Source organism: Anguilla anguilla, chromosome 8 (genome assembly GCF_013347855.1).
Source record: "Anguilla anguilla isolate fAngAng1 chromosome 8, fAngAng1.pri, whole genome shotgun sequence".
Taxonomy (NCBI): Eukaryota; Metazoa; Chordata; class Actinopteri; order Anguilliformes; family Anguillidae; genus Anguilla; species Anguilla anguilla.
Window position 1 is genome coordinate 28,912,382 of NC_049208.1, and position 26,673 is coordinate 28,939,054.

The 26,673-nt window shown below is 41.4% G+C and overlaps 1 protein-coding gene across 15 annotated transcripts in view; it reads left to right on the top strand.

The window, feature by feature from the left end:
• The window catches only part of adgrb2 (adhesion G protein-coupled receptor B2), a 261,436-nt gene that overhangs the window by 154,160 nt on the left and 80,603 nt on the right, over positions 1-26,673 (top strand). For all 15 annotated transcript variants that reach the window (XR_004766568.1, XM_035429761.1, XM_035429760.1 and 12 more), the window contains 3 exons: positions 3,068-3,143; positions 10,359-10,461; positions 23,358-23,401. Coding sequence is in view for 14 of the 15 variants with exons in the window: in XM_035429761.1 (XP_035285652.1) it covers positions 3,068-3,143; positions 10,359-10,461; positions 23,358-23,401 (223 nt within the window). In the remaining variant the exon portion in view is untranslated. The remainder of the gene's footprint in view (positions 1-3,067; positions 3,144-10,358; positions 10,462-23,357; positions 23,402-26,673) is intronic.

Consider the following 26,673-nt stretch of genomic DNA (forward strand, 5'->3'; position numbering starts at 1 on the left):
AGCAATAAAGAACAAAAGAGAGACCCAACACAGCTCTAACACTAAAAAGAGAGTGATAGAAAAACAGAGAAACTGCTGCTGGGGGGCCCTAGAGTAAGCGAACGAGTGGAGGCAGTGCTGGCCGCCGCCCCAGTGCCAGAGTGGTCGACTGGCTGCATCTCTGCCAGCAGCACCCTCCATGGGGACTCTCCCCAGCGCCGCCAGTATCTCTCCGTCCAAATGGCGCCTCTCGTTCTCCCTGCCCTTGAATCTCTTTTATAAGTTTTATCCCTTTGGTCTGCGCTCTCTCCCTGTCTCTCCCCCCCCCCCCTCTCTCTCTCTCTCTCACTGCTGTCTCTCTCAGTCACTCAGTCATAAACACAAACACACACACACACACTCATCTCTCTCTCCATCACTGTCTCTGTCCAAAATGAGATTGTTCTTTATTGACTTTATTGACTTTACAGTATGCGTTACTGCCAAAACAATGCTGCAAATGAAATGCCAAATGTGGTATCATAAAAAAACAAAAAAACATTGTGACTAAAATGTGCAAACTGAATAAATAAGACCAGAGCCATATTCTGTTCCCCAGTGCAGAAATCTTTATCATGCTGGTTTTGGATATCTGCACTAAATTTCACCACAACTTTAATTACTCTCTCTCTCTCTCTCGCTCTCATTCTGTCCTGCACAGGCAGGTACTGTAATTTGGCCTTCATTCATTCAACATTTGTCCTTAACTCTGATTTACATGTGTCACTGTTACACTTTTTCTTTGGAAACTGGCAAATTGGCAAGTACGTTTTACTGATTGATGAACCAAACTAAGGACTTCTTAGTGCACTTCACCCTTGTGAGAGTGCTGTGCAAACCGCACACATGCAGGGAAAGCTGAGCTGCATTCCTCAGACACGCTCGTTTGCGGTGCTTTTCCGCATTGCAGGCCAGGCTGCATAGACGTGGATAGCTGCAGTGGTTACGATGATGACAGCCAGTAACCAGCAGGTGCTTGGCGCATTGCTAGGGGGCACCTATGCAGAACAGAGCTTAAGCCCCGCCAGAACAAAGCCTATTGTGATCTGCCACTGTAGATTCACAGTCACAATGAAACACACCTGTGTTTGAAGAAGGTAGGGCCACGCTTGGTTTGGCCCCTGTCAGCCATATCCTGACAACACCATACAAACCCATGCACCGGAGTGGTGCTGCAACTATATTCAAACTATATTCATGACATCTAAAGTAATTATTACAGGCTTTGCAGCTCACATTTCAATCAGTGCTTGATTTTTTTTTTTCATTCTAGCAGCTGCCTACTTGCTGATTATCTCTTTTAGATTAATTTCATCGGTGCGATTTGTTCAACTTTAAGCTGTCATCCATTTTTTCATTTTGCTTCACTTATCCACCTACTTCACCCAGCTACACAAACCACTTATTACTAACTGGAATAAAATAACTGGCTCTATATTAAATGGGTAATGGTAAACCAATACGCTGTATTATTAATGATATATATTCACAGAAACGAAGGATTTCAGCTCAGGTTATATGAAGAAATCTGTCACTGCGAAATAATTCACACATATCTTCTTAACTCCACACGTACCCCCATTTAGGAGCCCCTGGACTCGAGCACATCGGCTATGTCAGTCGCAGTTGCCACAGCGATGTCAAGACATCAGCTAATCAGACCGCAGGAAGATATCTTTTTTTTTCAGTTTTGCTTTTCCAGCTGACTGTAAACCAAACGATGAAATGTTACTGGCTGAACCGTTTCCATGGCGTCCGCTCCCGTCACCTGCTCCGCCTGCAGTGGCCCATGCCCTTATGTTATGACTGCCATGGCACTGCAAGCAATGCCCTGACTCTGTGATTCTGTTCTAGCCACACTAATGTGTTTATTTTTTTCATTTGTATTTTGGCATCTTCATCTTCTTTTGTTACCTCAACTGTTGTGTCATATTACACCAAATGTTTTGGTTTTGTCTACAATTGAATTCTACTCTGGATTCTTGGTTATCAGAAATATGGAATGTTTCATGCTTTGGTTACAAGTTGTTTTTTTTTTTTGTCATAGCGTCTCTTTTTTCTAATTGTGTTGAGCACAATTTATTTTGAATCTGATGCGTAATCCCTTCCCTTCCCTTTCTTAACAAGGTAAAATAAATGCAAAAACGTTTTGTGAAGAGTGGCCTTATGACCTGAAAATAAATAATAAAAAGTAGGCAATTTACAGTTGACTTCAAGAAATTCATTCTTAGTCAATTTTCTCCAGTGTGTAAGCACTGTGTTTGAGCTACTCTTTTTTCCTTCTGTTCACCCAATAATAAAATCCATTCCTTCCCCAATGGACACTTCAGACAAGTGCTGATAAAGTGAAATAAACTATCTGAGCCTGCACTGTGCCATTTCAGGTCAGATTTGAGCACAGAGCAAGGGGACATCTTCAGAAGAGGACAGAAAGTCAGAAGTTGACTAAGGCACTGCCCTGATGACGTTGTGAACCTCATTAAAGTACTCATTCGGCCAGAAGGGGGGTTGCCAGTTTTGGGTCACCGGAGAGGAAGGACAGACAAATGATCAATCACAGGGTGCACATGCAGTTTGGGGAGGCCTGTAGATATGGGGCAGCTGTGCAGTTGAAGCTGCATTGTATGCCAGTGTGTTTGCCAATCCACATAGAATGGAATGGGCTAAGGAGAGGGGTGGCACGGGAGTCGGTTGGCAGGGAAAAGGCCAATCTGGATCATTTAGAGAGGAGGGGGGTGAATAGCCCTGATGGAGAGGGCTGCCAGGAGGAAGTTGTCATCGTCCAAGACGGAGAGCGGGATGAATGAGTCATGCAGAACAGGATGAACTGGGCCGCGTGGGTCAGACCCTCTCTGGCCTGGCCAATGTTATGACAAACGTTACTCCAATGTTCTTGGCTTTCCAAGAGTGGGCCTGTGCAATAGTTTGTATCTCTATCTGACTGCAAACCGTGCAGTTTAAACGGGCTCTGTGATACAGCTGGTGTGCAGTGCTTTCCAGGAAGACCAGGGTAATCATAATACTTCTGTTTTCTATGTCCTTTCCTCAGAATCGGATGACACCACCTACTTCGTGATTGGAACGATCCTGTACCGAACCCTGGGGTTCATTCTGCCTGCACCTGAGTAAGTGAATTGTGTGTGTGTGCGTGCGTGCGTGCGTGCGTGCGTGCGTGCGTGCGTGCGTGCGTGCGTGCATACGTACGTGCATGCATGTGTGTTTGTGTGTGCATTTGTGCAGGCTTTGGTACAGTACTGGTCCTTGAAGCTCCAGTGTTCAGATAAATCCTGCATATGTTAGTCATCCAAAAAACAATTGTCTCATCGACTGGTTGCCGTAAAATTGCACAAGTCTGGCTACTTTGAATTTCATGGTAATCTTGGATCCATAAAATATGTATTTTTATTCTGCTTCAATTTGAAAATCCCTTGAAGTAATTGTACAGACATACCTTACCTGGGGGCTGTAACCCTAACCAGGGGTAGGAAATTGGATTTGAAGAGGAAGTGTATGCCTTAAGCTACACGTGTATCTTTTAAGGACGCAATAATATAACTGCATTGTTAATTTTAGAACATAGCCAGTAGCAATATATGATCCTTGTTCTATTCATACATTTTATTACGAAGCTGTAAACACCGCTCCCCTATGAGAACCTGCAGTGACACTGACCTTTATGCCCCTGTATATATGTATTGATCAATGTGCTGCAATGTGCAATGTGCTCACCCTAGTTTGCATCACTGTACATCATCTTATAGATTTCCACAGGCCAAGGGTATGTTATGTAAATGCAGTGTTTGATTTTGATATGACATCCTACACCAGTGGCTCTCAAATGTCGAGTCTTTGCAAGATTACCGCTGGCTGTTGGCTTGCTATCTGCACTGGTCGCTAGTTCCTCATGAAAATATGATCATAGAATTTGTGAAAGTACCAACTGTAAGACCCAATGTATGCAACACAAAAGGGAGCAAGCTAATATATTTTAACAATGTGTCTTCAGTATGATATCACTGCTGAATGGTGGAAATGACAACACCTTAGAATGCTAGCTTGCTAGCTATGTAATGTTGATTTAATACCTTCTAGCATCAACACTACTCCAAATATATGACATCATCTGGATATTTTTTCACATCAAAACAAATTTGAAAATTCACACCGCAAACCATTTTGGCAGGATAAATACTAGGAACATATGCAATACAAGTACACCATGACCAGTTTGTACAGTCCTGATTCATAAATGATTGGTTTGTGCCGACAGTTTCTGACGGTTTTATTTTAATATTGGAGCATTCTGTGCCCTCTCGCCTCCTGATAACACATGTTGCATGCAAACCCTATGTTATTGGAGAAAACAGAAGGAAAAAATTAAATGCAGACACTTTGATTTGAAAATGATTGAAATGCTTCTCATGACAGTTGGCTAACATATATTTCAGACACATGAAAGTGCAGCTCTGGGGTAGAGGGGTGGAGATTGTTCTTATAATAAGCTTTTAATAATCAGAAGCTCATATTTTCCCCATTCTCTCTCTCTCTTTATATACACTCACCGGCCACTTTAATAGGTACACCTTGCTAGTACCGGGTTGGACCCCCTTTTGCCTTCAGAACTGCATTAAGGTTTGACGTGTTGTGTGTTCAGAGATGCTTTTCTGCATACCTCAGTTGTAACAAGTGGTTATTTGAGTTACTGTTGTCTTTCTATCAGCTCGAACCAGTCTGGCCATTCTCCTCTGACCTCTGCCATCAACAAGGCATTTTCGCCCAGAGAACTGCCGCTCACTGGATATTTTCTCTTTTTCGGACCATTCTCTGTAAACCCTAGAGATGGTTGTGCATGAAAATCCCAGTAGATCAGCAGTTTCTGAAATACTCAAACCAGCCCGTCTGGCACCAACAACCAAGCCGCGTTCAAAGTCATTTAAATCATCTTTCTTCCCCATTCTGATGCTAGGTTTGAACTTCAGCAGATCGTCTTGACCATGTCTACATGCCTAAATGCATTGAGTTGCTGCCACGTGATTGGCTGATCAGAAAAGTAAAGTAGGGTTGCAGTGCATAAACCCCTCAAGATGAATGCACATTTAAGAGTTCAGTGGTGCAAAAACCATAGGCACTAGACTATGTGGAAAAAAGTGATATGGTCAGATGAGTCATCCTTCACCATATTCTCGAAAAGTGGGAAAGTGCTTGTGTGGCGTACACCAAGAGAAAGGTTAAGACCTGAATGCTTGACCCCTACAGTGAGGGGGTCCAGTGGCTGTGTTATGCTATGGTGAGATTTTTTCTGGCATAGTTTGGGTCCACCTGTCCCCTTAGAGGGAAGAGCCACTGCAAGCCAATACAAAGTTATTATGAGTGATCATCTTTATCCTGCAATTAAATATTTCTTTCCTGATTAGAGTGGTCTCTTCCAGGATGACCCCATTCACAGGCCACAAGGGGTCATTGAATGGTTTGATGAGTATGAAAATTATATTAATCATATGCTATGGCCTTCAGTCACCAGATCTCAGCCCAATTGAACACCCATGGGAGATTTTAGATCGACGTGATAGACACCATTCTCCACCACCATCATCAAAACACCAAATGAGGGAATATCTTTTGGAAGAATGGTGTTCCATCCCTCCAGTAGAGTTCCAGAAACTTGTAGAATCTAAGCCAAGACGCACTGAAGCTTTTCTGGTGGCTGGTGTTGGCCCAACACCTTACTAAGACACTTTATGTCCATTTTACCTTTAATTTGTCTCCCATATATATATATATATATATTTCAGTGCACCATAATTTTTGGGACATATCAATGTTATGCAAACAAAATTAGTCAGCTTTAGTACTTTGGCGCAAATCCTGAGCAGTGCTGAACATATTGTCTGGTGATGCTTTGCCAGGCCTGTACTGCAGCCATCTTTAGCTCCTGCATGTTTTGTGGGCTACTTCCCTTAAATTCTTTCTTCAGCATATGAAACACATTTTCTGTTTGATTTATTTCGGGTGACTGACTTGGCCAGTCAAGAATTTTTCAGTTTTTGTCTTTGAAAAACTTGCTTTAGCTTTCCAACTTTGATCTTTTCAACATTCTGATATAACGACATGATATGGCTGCATTCCAATCTGAATTCAGATACTCCCTACCCTCCAATGGAGTGAGCCCTCCAGTGACTAATGTATGACGTTTATGCAAGGAACCCTTCCCAAATGAGGGGAGTGATTGAGGGGAGGAAACACCTGTTCATGCTTTTTCTTCCTCAGTTTGACATTTGTCAGCAGCGAAAAGGAAGTTTATATGGTTTGGGGACATTATGTTTTATGCGTTTGATATTATTATTTATGCGTGATACAATTTATATAAAAGCGTATACAACAATATCAAACTTGTATCTTACTGATTACAAACGGGTATGTTAGAAATAATTATGCATGAAGCTACTTAAATAATTACGCATAAACTTACTTTTATGTTGTTAATAAATGTGTTGGCAAACCCAGTGGATACAAAATTATCAAGAAGATTTTTTTCTATCACCATGGTTTTTTTTCATCCTTACATTTTACCTCAGCCAAGTCGATCATTCATCTTCTCAGCTGACAATTTCTTAATGGCTATGTGGCTTTTGTGAGGTTTTGTCTGCTTTGTGGACAACAGTGTCAGATTAATGTTTATATTCAGTAAAACACAAACAGCGGATTAGTGTATCTACTCAAAAGGGTTTCCTCTATTCAAGATCATTCATTCATATTCATATGATTCCTCAAGAAAATTCTTGCTATAGGCAGGTGTGCACATAAAACCGTTGGGGAAAAAAAAAACACCAAAAACATACACAAAACACAGGAAAGGCATGACAATAAAATAACAACACAGCTAACGGCTCAGATCGTAATTCCATTCAAAACATTGGGCCTCATTCCCAAAACTTTTCTTAATTTATTCTTACTTTTGTTCTTAAAAATGTTCCTACAAAAAAACAATATGAGATTTTTGACACATATGCAGACATAAGTTTTTGTACTTATCTCAGTACAATGATGATGAATGCCAGCTGTTTGTAAATTTTATGTGCAATCGTGTTCGTGTGATTTGGATAAGGAAACAGATAATAAAAAAGAGATGAATGCCAAAATGTTCTTGGAAATGTTCTTACACGCAGGTTACGATCAAATATGGTCGTACACGTTTTGTGAATGAGGCCAGCAATAATAATGTCTGCAGTCTTGAGTAAATTGTAATGACAAAATACTGGTATTGATAATGTGGCAATAACTAGGCTACATCTGTGCAGAGTGCACACTGTATGCCATTGGCTAACCGACCACTACGACAAGCCTAGGTTTGGGTATATGTTACTTATGATGTTACAGTTATTTTAAGGGTAATTACACCATAGATCACTTTTACCTGCAAACGTGTTTGTTCGCCTACTTTATAATAAAACATTTCAATCCATGCTGTTATTTCAACATTTCTGAAACAATATCATGAGGTAGGAAAAACTGTTAGAAAAGGGGTGCTGCCCTATAACGTTTGAAAAATGCTTTCTGCATTCCACTCTGGCCTTGTCCCAATCGTGATATCAGAGCACCTCTTTGGAGGTACTGCTACGTGATGTAGATGTCAATCAAGATATCCAGCCAGAAAATGGTTGCTGCCCACAAATGTGTCTGTTTACGTTTTAATACGACAAAACACTGCAGGCATCTGATTGGCTAGATTGGTTTCACCCCAACATTTTCAAACCAGAGAAACATGGCGGCCTGTTCATAAAGTTTCTCACGTTCCACCTAAACAGTCCACTAAAATATGTTTCTGAAAACATTTGAGGCGAGAAATAGGCCATGTAATAGCTGAATTTTGATTCATTTTTGGTCTGAATAGCCTAGTCTGACAGTTTGATCTGAGTTTCATGAGCCAGGCACAGCTACACTGTACAAATTCATTTGCATATATAATACTTAATGCAGATGAGATGGACACACCTACTCCACCCACCCCAGAATGCATTTTTCAAAATTGAGTAGTATACCCCCTCACAATAAGCCAAGCTGCCTCAATGGGATCACAAGCATGAGATACATTGATGTGTTGCTTAACACTTGCATACTGGCATTAAGTAGCTCTTCAAGCAGCCGTTTTATGAACTAATCCAGGCTGTGCTCACTTATGTTCAAAACGAACTAACTTTATTCGGTACAAACAAAAAACTATATTCTCCCCCAAAAAATAACATACACAGCTTTCATACATTTCATGTTGACAAAGTAATGTTAATATTGCTACAGTTCTTTCATACATTTCATGTTGACAAAGTAATGTTAATGTTGTTACACTTCTTACACTTATATATGTTATAACTGATGGCATCTTTCTACCAAGAAAGATGGCATCAATTATAATGGAAGTCAGAAGAAGTGAAAGGAGCATTGCGATGCATTTTGGGCAACATCACCACTCAAAGGGTTTTGTTTGGCTCTAATGGAGGGAGGAGAATTGAGGGATTGAGGGAGTGTGGATTTGAGTATAGTTTTGTTTGCGAAGTCTTCTGTGGAAGGTAGTCGCAGTCACATCCAAGCCTGCCTCGTGAGGAGTGTTTCTGACCTGTCAGGTGCAGGGGTTTTTCTTCATTATGGTGAGAATTCTTTGGTCTTGAACTATAGAAACCAAAATGTATTAAAATACTTTTTAATGACAGCTGAGAATTGGTACTTTAACCACATGTGCATTGTTTGGCTGCAAATCTAAAATTGTGGAGTACAGAGCCAAATCAAGAAAAAACATGTCTTTGTCCCAAACATTATGGTTCTCACTGTACTGTAGGTCTTATTAATATGTATTATTTATGAGTGCTCAGCCAGAAATATACAGTAGATTCAGTGTTGATCTGCTCTGCTAAGCCAGTGCACCATTCCCTGATAGCCCACCGATGCAAGACTGATGTAGGTGCTCTGTTGGGCTCCGTCTGTACGAAGTCTGTACATCGCTAACCGTGGAATCAGATTTGTGTCAAAATTATCAAAGAACGTATCATACTTTTGACACAGATTTGTGTTAAAATTATCAAGCAAAACATTTCTGATTGAGAGCAAAGAATTAAATATTGCAAAGAAAATATTGATTTCAAGAGTTTGGAACAAAAATGTGAAAAATTGAAAATACCGCATTTTTTCTATGCCTGTGCAAACCATCAGATTTGTTTGACACTTGATACAATGTTTTGTTTGATACTTTTGACACGAATGTGATTCAGTAGCATAACAGCAGTAAGCAATGCAGCCCCAATGGGCAAACTGCTTCCACACAACGTCTTGACTACCTCCCGCAGACAGAAACTGACAGAGCGCCTCATAAGCCCTATGTCTCTTTCCTCAGTGTTCTATCTGAGATATTACTTCACTCCATCACTCTGTACTTCTATATCCCGTCATACCAGAAGCCTATGTGAAAAAGCTAGCAGTGCCCTGTATTTGGTCATTAGGTTCCATTACCACACACCCAGCTAAGCAATTCAAATAGTCTGGCCTCTGCCATTTGTACACACAGCCATAATCCAGGATAATACTCAATTTTAAGACACTTCTTCGCATGAGATGTTTACAGTATTTACAATCCAAGATCACAGAGCTGTTTTCTAGAACCCCCCAGCCTGTTCTGTCCTTCCCATAATTCCTTGCTGATTGTTCCATAAGATGTAATGTTGGAAGTACCACAGAGCTACTGGAGAACATTTGAAAGCAGTACAGTACTGGTCACTTTTTGAATAACTGAGTTCTCCGTCTCCCTCAGTTCTTATGATGAACAGGGAATTCTCTAGTAACACACACCGTCAAAAACATAAAAAGTAGTTTGTGTGTTTGTTCATTGCCTTTTTTATTTTTTTATAACAGGTCCTAGGGGCTTCATGCCTTGCATATGAAAACAGCTAATTAGCTTTTCAACTTAAGGGCATGTGATAGATGCCTTTGTCTCTAGACCAATCTGAATAAGTGTGTCAGTCTAATCAGAACTCAAAAGCTAAAATAAAGTACCATTTTGCCATCTCTTGGTCTCCATATGTTGTTTCCACCCTCAGCCTCTTATTCAGGTCACCGCACTTGAACAAGCCTGATTGCAGCCTCTGTTGTTGAATATTTATGGGATTTCTGTGTTGTGTATTTGTTTGCTGTGCAGTTTGATTTATGTCCTGTTAATTATGAGAGAACACTAAATGAAGCACTCCACATCTGGGGCAGAATCATATGCCCCAGCACCACCTGCACCCAGCCACACACACAGAATGAGAGTGTGCGAGGCACTGACTGGCTCTCTGTTGTCTCTCCTCCCTTTCCAGAAGCCCATTGGTCATCAGCTCCAAGATCCTGACGGTGACGGTGCGGCCCCTACCCAAGCTGTCTGAGCCCATGGTGGTGGTGGAGCTGTACCCGCTTTTAAATGTGAGCATCCTGTCCTTTTTTTAAATGGCACCCATTTCTCGCTCTCTCTCTCTCTCAATTTTATATTTTTTTATTGGCAGGACGACTTCAGTCATATTGCCAAAGCTATATATACATATAGTACTATAATACTCAGAAACATGGAAACCACATATACAGCATACAACAACCCAATGCTCACAGCAAGCATGTGTAAGGAATAAACCACGACGTGCTGTCCCATTACTGGAAAATAATGTACGACGGGGGTGGTGATGTGGCCGAGGCGAAGTCGAGGTCACTTAACCACCCCCGAAGTACATTATTTTCTAATAACTGGACAGCCTGGATGGGTTTATTCCACTTACACAACGGGCCACCAACAATGACTAGATATTAGTTACTTTTACCTTTATTGATTTTTATTGACTTAATCAGCTAAAATTGAAATATTCTTCCACGGCGTTTTGTTTTCCGTTGTCAAGCAAAACTCTTGTTGATAGTTCTATTTGCACCGCTGTTAAGCAAAAACCTCTGGTCGTTAATTCTACGAAAACAATGATTCTGTCTGGGAAAAAAAAATCCTTCTCGATTTATACCATACAGTTAGCACCAATTTTGGTCATTTTTGTCATTACATTATTTAAGAAAATTGCATGCAACCATAACTCAATGAAATTCATCTCCCTAGCTCTGTCTTACATTTAAAAATGGTGTGGTCACGCAGTGTAGACATAGTGTCTTTCTAGGACCCTATGAAACTGGGTTTGAATGCCAGCCAGCTTTATGATAGGTTTGCTGTCACTTGTTACCTAGCCAATATTATAATTCAGCTTTAGGTTAAAATAGTCTCTCTTCATGCTTGTTATCCCAGCTAGCTAACTAGCTAACTATTGGATTATATTCAAGTCGCATTCCAGCTTATTTTGAGTTTTAGCAGTTGTATCCCAGTGGATACAGAATATCATGACACTGGTCTTAATCATGTCCACTGTCAGGGCCTTGGTCTGGCAGTGCTGCCCCAACCAATCCAGGCATTGCTGAAGCCTTTCTTCTGTGGGGGATAGCAGGATGAGATCATCTGCACAGAGCAGCAATTTGACTTCGGTGTCATGAAGAGTGAGGCCAGGGGCTGCAGACTGTTCCAACATGGTGGCCAATTAATTTATGTAGATGTTGAAGACTGTTGGACTCACTGCAGCCCTGCCTCACTCCACACTCCTTGCATGAAGAATTCAGTTGTGTTTCCAGTTTTTACACTGCATGTGTTTTCTGAATACATTGATTTTGTGATGTTACATATTTTACCCCCTACACCACTTTGAAGAAGTTTAAAAAAAAAAATAGTCATTCACGCTACATTGATTCAAATGCTTTTTTAAACTCTATAAAGCATGCAAATATTTTTTCTTTGTTAGTTTGGTGGGCATGTTTGTTTATTAGGGTGTACGGGATGTAAATATGATCTGATATATGACATTATTTTGGAAGAAACCCAATTTAACTTTTACTCAAGAAATTGTGTTCAATCACAAAGGCAAGTATGTTGGCATTTAAAATACTGCAGAAAACATTCCCCAGGTTACTGTTCACACCAATGCCTCAATAATTGTTAGGGTTGAATTTGTCTCCACTTCTGTATATTGGTGTTGTTAGTCCTTGATTCCAGATCTCAAGGAAATATCCACTCAACACAAGATTGAAGGGTTTCAGTAGAGTGCTCTGCATTTCAGGGCTGCTATGATTTAGCATCTCAGTCCGGATGCTGTCAGGCCCACTGGCTTTAGCTGATTTGAGGGCTCTGAGTTTGTCTTGTAGCTCCTCAGTAGTTATAGGATTGTCTAGGTGGTTTTGGTTGTCTTTAATACATGATTCTAATCGTTCATGTCTTTCACAAATTGAATTGTTTAGTTTTTTGTTGAATTTAGATTATTCCAGGTTTCCCAGAAGTGGTTTTGGTTTATTGACTCTTCAATTTCATTTAGTTGTGTGTTGATGTGTTCCAGTCTTTTATTTTTAATTGTATGTTTGTATTGTTTGAGTGCTTCACAGTATCTTCGGTGTAGATTTTTAATGGTTTTGGTTTGATAGTTCTTAGCTTTTTTCTAATCATTTTACAGTCCTCATCAAATAAATTTAATTGCCTTACTTATCATTTTTCTCGTTTATCATTTTTAATGTGCATTTTGTGGCTACTTCTAAAAATATATAATTTAAGTAATTTATGGTCAGACTTACACCTAGTTTTGTGGGTTGATACTCTGTGTTTTGGAATGTTTAAATTATATATCTTTTCATCACTGCCAACTGCCTCTTTGTATAATTGTGTGCTGTTTGGAGCCCACCTGTAGGAAGCACTGAGGTTGTACAGTTTACTGGGCTGTGTATGTGTGTTGGACTGCTGTGTTCTCATGAACACAATGAATTGACTGTGATCTGACAAGAGTGTTTGTGGTCTGACAGTAAATGTGTTTATGGAGGAGGGCTCTAAGTCTGTGATGGCACAGTCTACCACACTGTTACCATGAGCTCAACTGTATGTATGTATATCAATAACACAATAACAGTTGCCTCTTATCCTCCCATTTACATATATATATATATATATATATATATAAATATATAGGCTTTGACAGAGATTCAATAGTTCTTTGCCATTATTATTAACCACACTGTCATAATTGTTTCTCAAGGCTAAATTTATTGAGTGACATGGGTTGGTTGTTCCGAATATATGATCATTTCCCTTGGTGCTGTTGAAGTCAGGATTTGTACCTGTCCTGGAGTTAAAATCTCTAAATAGAAGTACGTTCCCCAGGGCCTGGAAGTTGCAGATTTCTGTGTGGAGATTTAGGAACAAGTCCTCTGAGTAATAAGGGATTCAGAGGGTGGAATATATGCAGCAAATAGGAATAGGGGATGTGACATTTCTTATTTTTAGTCAGACATGCTTGTCTGCTATTTTGATTTTAATTTTTTAATAGAGCCTGCAAGCTCTTCCTTGTACCATAATATAATGCCCCCAGAATATGTGCCATGCTGGACATTGCTGTTCTTGAGAGATGACAATATTATCTCTGTAGCTTGAGGGACAGTGAGTTGGTGCATCTCTATGGAGCCATGTCTCCTGAGGATTAAAATCTCTATCTTTTATGTTACTGATAGGTGATCTCATTACATGAACAATACATGATAGCGTAGAATAGGGTATAATGACAAACAATATAGATTATAGATAACATAGATCAATAATTAAAATATGATTGTAGGATATTTATTTTAGGCTGTGTTCTGCTGGGTTGAGTTCTGAGGTGCTGGGTGTTACTTCCCTGCCTCTGATAGTTGGTGGTGGGGTCTTGGCTGAGTGTAGTATTGTTGAGAGATTTTGCAAAGATCCTCACAACATTGTTTTGTCTTTGCCATTCTCTTTATTGGGAAGAGTCTATGATGGTTTATTAATTTCCCATTTGAATCAAAGAGGATGGCTGTTTTTGGATGGACAGTACTCAGTGGGGCAGGGGGTGGGGAGGTGGGGCATTTAGATGTGGAGAAGGGTGTGAAGACTCTGGAGTGAGTATGCATGAGATGACGAAGGGTCTCTCAGTGGCAGTTGGACCGGACACTCTTGTTGCTTCCTGTGCTCCTGTTGCTTCCTGTGCTCTCTCCCTGGCTGTGCTGGGCTGCTGGCTGGCTGTGCTGCACGCTGTGTGCCTGTCTGTGGTGCTTCTCCCTGCCCCTGGCTGTGCTCATTCTACCCTTGGCTATGCTGGTTCTGCCCCTGGCTGTGCTTGTTATCTCTCTGGCTGTGCTGGTTCTCTCTCTGGCTGTGTTGGTTCTCCCCCTGGTTGTGCTGGTTCTGCCCCTGGCTGTGTTGGTTCTCCCCCTGGCTGTGCTGGTTCTGCCCCTGGCTGTGTTGGTTCTCCTCCCCTGGCTGCGCTGGTTCCTCCCTTGGCAGTGCTGGTTCTCTCCATGGCTGTACTGGTTCCTCCCTTGGCTGTGCTGGTTCTCTCCCTGGCTGTGCTGGTTCTCTCCCTGGTTGTGCTGGTTCTGCCCCTGGCTGTGCTGGTTCTTCCCTTGGATGTGCTTTTTCTCTCCCTGGCTGTGCTGGTTCTGCCCCTGGCTGTGCTGGTTCTCTCCCTGGCTGTGCTGGTTCTTCCCTTGTCTGTGCTGGTTCCTCCCTTGGCTGTGCTGGTTCTCCCCCTGGCTGTGCTATTTCTCGCTGTGCATGATTGTGTAGTGTGGTGGCACTGAGTTTGATTATTTCCTCGTTCAGGGATTGTATTTTCTCCTCTTTTTGCATTAGCTCCTCTCTGATGCTAGTCAGCTCTTGTGCTAGGGGGTTGTTTGTCTGTCGTAGATCCCTAATTTGTTTCCCCAGCTGTGAGGTGGATGTTTTTGCCTCTTCTTTTACCAGCTTTACCTCCTCTCTGACTTTATTTATGAGTTCACTCTACATCTCCAACTCTAGTAGTGAGAGGCAGTCCTCCATACGCTGCATTGTGGCAGGCAGTCTGGGGGTGAGCGTGGGGGTCTTATGAGATCTGTCTACACTGGAATGGACAGTGAGAGGTCTATCTCCTCTGAGAGAGACTAAAGCAGCAGAGGTTATTGCCTGTTGTTCTGGATCTTTTTTTTCTCTCTCGCAGCTATTTGTTTTGTATGGTAGAATTCTTTTTAAAAATTTTACAGGTTAGTTTCATAGCCCTGGATCATAACAGTGCCGTTGTTATAAATATTTATGTTAAATTTTGTCAATGTATAGCTGTCTCCCTTTAGAAATTTCATTTTAATCTCATTATAAGTTGGGTGAATGTTGTCTGGAGGGCTGTATAACCAGGCACTGGGATAGTCAGTGTAAAACAGCAGGTTTGTTTTGGTCGTCTTATCTGCTTTACTACTGCAGTCTGCAGTCAGGGTTTCTGGTGACTCCCTAAGTACTTTCTTCTTATGATGTTTCCTGGCCCTGGCGTTAGTGATATTGTCAGAGTCTCTGATCACAGTGCAGGTCAGGCCTCTACCTTCCTGCTCTGAACCATAACATTCCTTTAACATTTTGGAACTGAGCTCCAACTGTCAAAATGTCAACTGTCAGAATTTAACGGTCTATTACAATGGCTATTACAGCTGTATTGTGAGATTTTCAACATTTAGTATTTTCATAAAAGGGTTCTCTTAACTTTTATGTAATTTATTCTAACTTCTTAATTTTCATTGTCTTTCTTTTCCTTTAATTTTCCTTTTCTGAATTCTTGTTTTGAGTTTTGGAATGTTTGTATACCTTGAGTGCTTTCTTTTCTTGATTTGACCCCTTGATTATTTAGCCTTTAAACATCTCTGTATTGTTTTAAAAGAATTTTCGAATTTTTGATCCTAATGTTGTTGTTAATAGTTGTTGATATTCTTAGTTTGTTCAGTGATGATTTATTGGTCCATGTGTATAATTTATATCATCCTATCCCACTCAATATCGCAGTATCATTTGCATTCAGTTCATGAGCTTATCTTATTGCAACTGCTGCTGCTGCTGTTGTTGTCTCAGAATTTTCTCTTTCTCTCTCACACACACACACACACACACACACCACTCACCACACACACTTCCAAAAATATACCAATGTGACTTGCATATTCAGCTTAAGCCAGGTAAAACAAGGTTAATGTAAGTATACCCAAGACAGCACAAGCAGGCTACAACCACAGAGCTGATCCAGATGCAGCACAATTTATGTGTATATTCCCATGGCAATGCTAGTGTACCCAGCTAAGCAGGTTACGCTACATAGGTCAGTTAGTTCCATTTGGGTCCATCAAGGGCAATGTGCTTCACAGAGGAGAATACACATAGACTACTAAACAGTCCCCTGGACAGAAATAACTGATATGACCCTTGACAGACTCAGGGTCAACTGTAATTAAAACGTATATTTTTTAAAATTATGACCATATCAACGAGTCACAAATACAATTAGCTGGAGCCCATGAAACAATTACTGAGATCAATTGCCCGGCTGAGGATATGCATGTACAATTGCATGGCGATTGGGAGATTCGCTCTGCGAGGCCGTTAGGACCCTGCGCTCTAATGGGAAGAGACTGGATTTATTGAGGGGATGATGGATACTGTGGAGAGAGAATCTCAGGCAGTCCGAATCCCTGCCACCCATCTCGCGTGTTCAGCCGCCACCGCTGTCATTTCCAGAAATTAAATATCCAGGAGTAACGAGTAACTCCAGCGCATGCCAGTTCCCGGGAAGTCCTCAGGGTATACTTGAAGATCACATTTGTCCTTCCTCTTTAGCCCTTATCTTTGTGATACCTCCATCACTCCACGCTGTCTGTTTTTTTTTTCTGTTCTGCTCCCTACTATCTATTCTATCCTCCCATTTTCCTCCCTCTCTCTCTCTCTCTCTCTCTCTCTCTCTCAAATTCAAATTCAAAGTGCTTTATGGGCATGACAAAATTTACATTTCATCCGTAGTCAGGAAACGATACTATGTGGAGTTTGCATGTGAAATGATAGTGAATGGATTTCAGGAATATAAATGAGTTCCCACAAGGGTTATACAGTTGCAAAAGCAATAGTTTTAAAGTAATAGGCAACTATTAGTAAACAAATAAGCTGGCATAATGGATTTGAGATTTGCCTGAGCCTTAGGTGGGACTCGATCTGGAGTCTCGATGGTCCCATAGGCAAGTGCGTTACCACCAAGCCACCAGCGATGTTTTTTTTTTTTGGCTAAAAATATATATGTTCATTTGTGTGTGGTTGTAATGTTTTGATCGGCTGGTGTAGCTAAATGTACAATGGGGAGACATATTGTTTGTGGCGCTTGGTGCATTTGTTATGATGTAATGGGCAGGAAAAAGAAGAACAAGGAAAAAACGAGAAATCCCCTTAGTTTGGGGCTTTATTGTGTGGAGTTGTTTGTGAATTCTGTCTGTTGAAATGGGTCAGAATGTACAGAAAGTAATGTTTTCAACGAGAGTCTCTGGTTATTTCTGTAGGGAACTCTGAAAAGTGCCAAACTCTCGGTGCTGTATAGGTATGGGCCATGCCGCCACACCAAGCCATAACTTGGTGGGATGGCATACCTGCCATCCCAATATTTTGGAGTGCACTTCTTTGTGTGTAATCATTTGATCATTTGGCCTCAGTGCTCTTTATAATGTAATCTGGCGGAAGTCTACATTGATTTTGTTCTTGCTGGAAAAAAGTACTTGGCCCCAGATATAGCTCTGTTGCCTCTGTTGTCCTGAGGGGGCAGATGGAGAGGGGAGATAGATAGATAGACAGACAGACAGGCTGGCAGCCAGCCAGGCAGGCAAGCTAGCAGGTAGATTGATAGATAGATAGGTTGATAGACAGATAGATAAACAGACAGATGGATGGACGGGCAGGCAGATAGATAGATAGACGAACAGAGGTAGTGCAATGTGAGATAAGGGCATGGATTTTGATGGAAATATCCCTTCCTTAGCAAGTTCACTAACAAAACTCGTCATTTACAGTATGGTTGGTTCCCGAGGCATGTGTCAGGTAGATGTTACGTGACCTTTAATGAAGCCAGAACTGGGGTGGAGAATAAGGAGAGCTAAACTGCTGTTCTACTTTTCTTAAATAGCTTCCTCCCTTTTCACACTTGCATGCATCCACCCCACTGGCACATTGATGTGCCCCACCAACCTTGAGCTTTTGGAGGGACAGGAGGGTCCAGTGCTGTGCCCAGGGACCAAGGAGTGGAGACCAGATCAGCGTGTGCTCTTTATTTATACATGTCGCAGACACCCTCATTTCCTAGTACGGATGAGGGAGATCACTCCCTCTGCAGCAGGGGTTTGTGGGTAATTGCAGCCTGCCAGCTGTGGGGTTGCAACCTTGGCTGACGAGCCGTTGACCAGATGCTGGCGCATCACCGTGGTGACAGATGTTGAGGGGTACCTCTTGAGCCCAACGCTCCCTCTGCATGTCGACAGCTGGTTAGGACCGCCTGTGCCCACTCTTCCCCGCCCCACCCCTGTCCCGTGGCGAGGTACACCAGGGCACAGGTCAGAAAGTGGCACCAGGGCGGGGCAAATTCCTGGCGTGATACCCTCTGCGTCAGAGAAGGAAAAAAACCCAAAGAAAACAGACTGGCACAGCCTGCCAGATTTCTTTCTTTCTTCAGATGTATCATGTGAGATGTCTCATGTGAGATTTGTTCTTGCAAATTATAAATCGTCCCTTTTATATCACATAAATTATTTACTAAGCAAAAGCCCTCTTTCAGGGTGAGTTGTGTAGCTCACGATTAGCATTTTATCTATTTATGTGGTTTGATGTTTCCTGAAACAACTTTCCTGAAGTTATGTACCTCACTCAAGTGGTGCCTCAGCAGGAATTCAGACCAGCTATGGGGTTATGAGTCACTGCCGTACCCCTCTGCCACACAGTGCCCTCTGAGTGTTAACGTCCCAGATTTGCCATTTCACTTCTTATGTTCTGGTTCGGGGATAGGCTGCTGCAATGTGACATTCTGGAAAGGTTTGTGAAACACTGGAGTGCCGTGTTTATCAGGTATTAGAACATCACAGTAATGCTACGTGTCAGCCGGGTGGGCGATGCCATTTCCCTTGCTCTGTCAGTCATGTCTGCCAAAGGCTGACAGCCATTGTCATCCATGTCAGGGTACAAACAGGCTGCTCGTGAGGTAGACGCTGTGAGCGCAGCAATTGCCCTTCTATCGTGATTGACGGCAGACAGTGAAAATGAACGCCATGTCTAGAGATGTAGATGCACATATTTTAACCACTCGACTGATTAGCCGGAGGGCAAATGGCTCCAGGCTTGTTATAAAAAAGAATCTTAGTATGGAAAGTAGTACTTAAGCACGGCGATGCTTTAAAATAATCATTGCTGGTTTCTTCTAGACTTAAGAATATGACAGGAAGTAATTTTGAATGTATCTGAGGAATTAAGTATGCTCTTCAAGCATAAAAAAAAGTTTTTGCGAGAACTCCAAGCTACCCAGGAATACGTTTGAGTTTATAAGTGAATTTAGAATTCAGAAATAATGACGCTAGCTCACTGGAAAGAATCCTGGAAGTTGTTGGGACTTTATGTATTCAGCATTCAAACGCTATATAATAAACAGTAACGATAATAATGTACCAGGATTAGGATCTCTGGCAATATTTCAAACAATTGTGGCACAGCAAGCTGTAAATATATTTATCACTAGTGTTAGTGTCTTGCCAAGCATGAGCAAAAACCATGTCCTTTCTTGATGAAAAAAAAACACTCCGTACCATCATTTCTCACAAGTCTAGTTGGTATGCCAGTTGTGAAGGGAGTATCGAGACACACAAACACTTGGTTTCTTCCTGGTCCTAACGTCCCCCTTTTAAACGTATTCCTTTCCTTCCCGAGCCAAACCAAGAGACACATTCACACAATGTGATTTACGTTTCTCGGCTCCATATCCACACTGGTGCCAGCAATTATCGACCTGTGAATTATCTCATGTTTTTATGGGGACTTACATGAAGGCCATTTACACGAGCTTCCTTCAACAAGGGCCTCAATTGAACAGTCAAATTAATAGGCAAAATATGGAATTACTGCACTTTATATTCTGTATTAGCACATTAATATTACAGATGTTGTAATTCATTGCAATATAAATGTATTAAATATGCATCCAATGTCCTTACTGAGCCATCCATTCGATAGATGAATGCATGTCCCATACACCATGTAATCTTTGCTCTATTGAATGCATTACATTGAACTGGGTAATATCCCATGTATATCAATGTCACAGTTGTATAGCTTTATTATGTAATTATTCATCTGGCTGCATAGTTGTTGACAGTGCTCTTTGTGCATTATAAAACAATTATTGTTAAAATGTAGGAAGAAGGATGTGTCAGCTAGAAATTATATAATCGTAATCTTTAGGAAGCAGAGAGTGGTGATGTTGCTCATTACAGTGTTCAGTTTCTGATGTATAGGTTCAACAATACCATACATTGTTAAATATGTGGTATTGTAGGGTTCAAAAGCCGAGTTGTGTTGGGGCCAAATCGCAGTCACGATGTTTGGATGCGGCCCTTGGGCGCAGGAAATTGAGCCACAATGCAACCGAACGGCTTCTCCCTCAGGCAGATTTGCTGAAAGTGTGACTTGTGACAATGCCCCTTTTCACGAGGCGGGATTTCCACATTTTTTTTCCTTCAAACTTCCCCTCGCCACACCGCAGGTAGCCATTACTTCTGGCAGATTTTTGGAAGCTCTTTGCACGTATTAGCATTCTGCCTGAAATATTCATACTGCTTGGAAATAGAGGGGGCCGGTGAAGAATAATTAATCTCCTGCAGAGAGATCAAATGATGTGCAGTTTCATTTTTGCCGTCGCATTTATTCAATGGATTTATTTCCACCCTGCCGGTGGTGCGGAGTTACGGAGCTTCGCCCGTTCATACTGAATCCAGGATATTGTTGACGTTGGCTTGGCTGCCTTGAGCAGTAGAATTCAGCCAGTTCATTCGCACTTGTAGAGAGTCTCAAGCAGTGTCACTGCAGACTGCCTCTTGCATTGAGGTGTGATCAAGTGTGACTGTTCATGCATTGCTGCCTCTTCAGTTGAAGATTTCCTTTCCTCCAAACCATTACCATCCACTGTTTACCCCAAATCCGAATTCTGAATGACCCCTCATCCTGAAATGCGTCCCTCACCCGCCCTGGTCAGATTAATCTAAACCTCAATATTGGCAATATGTCATCTGGCAGCGACAGATAACATTAGTTTGACATCAAATTCAATGACAGTGAAATATGTCACTGTTTGCCATATGCTGGATTGACAGAAGACTAAGAGTGAACAGATGTGTCAATGTATAAGCGAAGGAAATTGCGAGCTGTGCTGATGTGTTGATTGATAAGCACACACACACACGCACATACATCATCTGCCCATCAGTCCCATGTTTGTAAATCACTTCTCATGTTAGCACAAAGCCAAATTTGGTGCTTGTCTATAAACCACCACCAGGGGGTGTGTTTCCTTCATTTACCAAGCAGACAGGGTGGGGACTCACAGAGCTGTATGGCTTTGTCCTCTGTCTCTTTATTTCTCTGTTAGTGCAGCAATTGAGTGTTAGACCACTGCTGACTGAGAATGCAAAACAGGCATTTTCATTCAGTAAACAACTTGCACACCTGTCTATTTATGCAGCACATTTTAAACCAGAGTTTACTGAACTTTTGACTCAGAGGTCTGATGTTGGTTTGGTATATATTCATAAGTACACAATAAAAGTTGTGTATGAAAGTTAAAAGAAGGATTTGTGTGTGTAGGTGTGTGGGTGTACGGGGGGGGAGGGGTTATTTCTTTTGGTTAGTTTGTGAATAGAACGATGTGTGTTCTCTGTCTTTTCATATCTGCAAGGGTGCCACCCACCATTGACCCATTCCATTTTTAATCCAACCTCCTTCACTCTTCCAAGGCCCTGTGGCCCCTCTGTCTCTGAAGTGAACTCCCCTTTCGTCTTTCTGCTTACCCCAACCCCCCCACACACACACATGCAAACACACTCACAGAAAGGCCCATACACACATGCGCATGTGCTCACACGCACAGATATCCCCCGCGGTGCCATGTATTCTAGCTTATATTAATGAAGGGAAAACTCAGGGCTGGATAATGGGGCATTGTATGCTGCAGAGATGGCCCGAATCATTCACAGGAACTGCAGTGAGTTCTGTGAATTTCCACAGGGCAATCTTATTCTTGTTATGATTATTATGACTATAATAATTATTATGAGTTGTAGTAGTAGCAATCTCAGCTGCAGTCATATTAATTGTTTAATTGAATTCACTGACCTACCTTGCCAAAATGGTAAAAAAAACAAATCGCCTGGGATTTGTACCTGAAATATCTGCTGTGTAAACCAGGCCCTTAACCACTACACACCACACATCACAGTCCATTGGCTTTCTGGATTGGCCTGGATGAGTTGTCTGTGCCTGTCAATCCTCTAATCAATCGATAGCACACAAACCAGTGAGCCCTGCCTCTGTGTGTGCTAACAATAGAGACTTGCATGTTTGGTTGGCAGAATGGGCTTTGGAGTGAGAAAATCAATGACCAGTTAAGATTGAATCAATAATAAATCAACCACTGGACAGTCTCCTGGGTGGCTAACATTCATAATGACCCATAGTACAGACATTATTATTATGATGATGATGATGATGATGATGATGATGATTATGATTATTATTATTATTATTGTTATTATTATTATTATTATTATTATTATTATTATTATTATTATTATTATATTATTATTATTGTGTGCCATTATTCAAATGCCCTTATGCAGGGTAACTTACAGCACATTATCGGCATAATTACAAATAAAAGATGCATCAATTAAATGAATATTTAACTAGTCGTGCAATAAAAATACAATAGCAACATTAGGCAAACGAATAGGCCCCCAGTCAGTCATATAGATACCCTGAGCCTCAGTACATACAGTGTATTGCTCAAGCAGTAGAATGTTAGCATATACATCAGTGACAGACATTATGCCTGGGTTTTTAGTCCGTGTCTCTCCCCAGGGGAAAGTGGAGATGAGCCTGGTGCATGCTGGGAGGGAAGGGAGAGAGAGCCCATCCCCCACCCTGTGCACAGTGGAGGCTGGCAACATACTGCCCCATGGGGACATTACCTGACTAATTAGCTTGGTTTCCGAATTAAGAACTCACCGCAACAGCCCTAGGGAGAAACGGCTGGAGATGACAAACAGCGACAGTTCTCTGCCACACTCTCTGTTTCTCCCTCTCTCTCTCCTTCCCTCCCTCCCTCCCTCCCTCCATCCTTCTCTCCACTGGTCTCTGGGCTGTAACTATTTTTCTCTCTCTTCCACAGGGCACGTCAGACCCCCACTGTGTTGTCTGGGATTACGGAAACCCGTAAGTCTGAATGCACCCACCATATATAACAATGGTGCAGTCACATCCTAATACACACACGTGCAAATGCACGCACACAACACACAACACATCACATGTACGCACATGTGTACTCAGTGCACCATTACTATTCACTAAATTATTGCATTGTCTTTTTTGTATTTAGGTATTTTCGTATAGTATGTTTTTTCTATGCAGTGCCATGAAAAAATATTTGCTCCCTTCCTGATTTCCTCTATTAGTGCAAATTTGTCACATTAAATGCTTTCAGATCTTTAAACTAAATATAATATTAGACAAGGGGAAACTGAGTAACCACGAAACACATTTTATAAATTATTATTTATTTAATGTAAAAAGTTATCAAACACCCATCAAACACCCATTCGCTGATGTGAATTATCAATTAAATTTAACCAAATTGGTTAATCGAACACAGCTATGCTTGATTTCAGTAGGTCCTGTTCAATCTAAACCTTGCTCATATTGAGCCCTAACATCAGAGGGAAGTGGCCACCACAAAGTTTTTACAAGGACACTATACCACGATCAAAGGAAATTCCAGAAGAGAGGAAAAAAAGTTGTTGAAATATATCGGTCTGGAAAGAGTTACAAAGCCGTTCCTAAGGATCTGGGACTCAACTAAACCAAAGTAAAAGCCTTTAACTCTGAACGGAGAACACTTGGAACACTGGGGAATCTTCCCAGGAGTGGCCGACCTGCCAAAATTTCTAGGTGCAACAACGACTCATCCAGGTAGTCACAATAGATCCCAAAAGAACATTATTAAGTGTAGGAATTCTACAGCCTCAGCTAAGGTCAGCGTTCATGACTCCATAATAAGAAAGAGACTGGACAAAAATGGGAATCGTAGGAGAGTACTAAGGTGGAAACCACTGCTAACTAAGAGAAACATCAATGCTCGTCTCACATTTGCAAGACCGCACCTAGATTATTCCTAAGGCTTTTGGAATAATGTTATATGGGCAAATGAGTCAAGAGTACAACTTTTTGGATGACAATTTATGTCTGACATAAAGCAAATACAGCATTTCACAGTAAGAGCGTCATACCAACAGTCAAACATGGTGGAGGTAGTGGAATGGTGTGGGTATGCTTTGGGACCTGGAAAACTTGCCGTCATTGAAGGAACCATGAATTCTGCTTTGTACCACAACATTATTGAGGAGAATATCAGGTCATCTTTCCATGAGCTGACACTGAAGCATAATTGGGTTATGCAGCATGACAATTATCTGAAAAACAAAAGCAAGTTCACATCAGAATGGCTGAAAAGAAACAAAATTAAAGTTTTGGAGTGGCCTGAATTAAAGTGGTTTTGCAAAGAACAGTGGATTAAAATTCTTCCACTGCAATGTGAAAGACTGATATCAAACTATAGAAAGTATACTACTACTGCTACTAAAGGTGATGCAAAGAGTTACGTTAAGTAGGGGGCAATTATTATTTCACATGAGTTATATGGGTTTTTGATTTTTTTCTTTTTCTTCATTAAAATTAATAAAATTATAATTTAAAAAATGTGTTTTATTCTTACTCATGTTCCCTTTGTCTAAGACTACATTTTGTGTAAAGATCTAAATCTTTGTAACTATTCACTGTGGTAATAGAGGAAATCAGGAAGGGGTCAATTAGTTTTTCATGGCACTGCATGCATTTTCTTTGCTGAAAGTGAATTGGATATTGGCTCAGTGCTGCATAGTGCTGTGACTCTGTGCAGAAGTGCTTCAGAACCCGAAAGCTGCAGCAGGACCTGCATTAAGAGCAGAGAGGCAAAGAGACTGGAATGTGTGAGGTGATGTGTTGGGATGGCTGTGCTTCCCTTTCTTCTTGTGGATATCCTGGAGTCCACATGGCTAATGTGCCCAGTGGTAGTGGCATCTTTATACCTGACTCTCTGTGAATGGCATCTGTACACGTGGTCCTGAGGGGTGAAGGTGGGGGGGGGGGGTTGCCTGATTTTCTGGGTTCGTGTTTGTAGAGAGAGCTAGACAGTATATCAAAGCAAGCAAAGGGCAGGAAGGAGAGGGAGAAATGTGTGAAGTGGCATCTTGGAGAGAGATTGTGGTGTGCATGAGATTGAACGTTGGGGAGAGAGAGAAAGAGAGAGGGGGGAGGGAGGGAGAGAGAGAACTACTGCTTTGGCAACACAAGTGCCTATATTTGTCATGCCAATAAAGCACTTTGAAATAGAAATAGAGAGAGCAAGAGAGAGAGACACAGACACACCACACACACAGACACACACATAAAGTTGTATTTTGTTTATATGTTTATATGTATATGTTTGTTGTATTCCTGCTTTGGCAAATTACGATGCCATGCCAAGAAAGCTCATTTGAATTTTGAATTTGAGAGAGAGAGAGAGAGAGAGAGAGAGAGAGAGAGAGCGAGCTCTCAAGGCCTCAGTGCTGATGTCGCGCTCTCTGCTGATGGTGTGTGAAATGAGTGTAAGTGGCTCCAACCTCCAGAAAGAAATACATTTAGATGAACTGAATTACTGGCCTCAAAAAGAATAGGGTGCAGCACTATTCTCCCATACCGCATGGACCGGCGTGGACTTCCGTTCTGTGGCAGACCCAGCCGTGCATGTCATAAGTAACCACTGGTGGGCCTGGTAAAGGCGAAACCTTGATTTGAATGAAAATAACAGCCTTTAATTAGTCAGACAGAAAACCCTATTTAAAACTCACAGAGTCAATTAATGGAATAACAGATTACTACTCAGACCAAATTAAATTCAGAATAATTAAAACGCCGGATGTGAAAGGATGATTAGAATGCTGTTAGATATGAAGGAATTAGATTCATCGGCAAACGGAGTAAAACTAGGGCGAAATATCTTAGCTATTTCGTAAATGTTTTTCACAAAACCTGATGTCAGTTCATATAACAGAAATGCTGTCCAATCATTTTTTTTCACAGGTTTTTTTTCTTTTCTTCCTGTGGCTAAAGCTGGAGATGCAGTAGAAAAAATGTACTTAAAGATTTCATTTAGAAATCTTCCACCCCCCTCACCCCCCATCCCCGAAACGCATTCGATGCCTTTCTTTCAGGCATTTATTAAATCTGGTAATTGATATTTCTCTCTTTTGCACGTTGCAAAATTTTTTGTTGCTTTTTTTTTTACGTACTGTGTCAACAGAGCTCTGTTGAGCTTAAAATTGCTGTCCACACACGGTAGCACACGCTGTAGTTGTTTTGCTTCTGTGGGCTTAATTATAGCTAACAATACAAGCTATTGCTTTTAT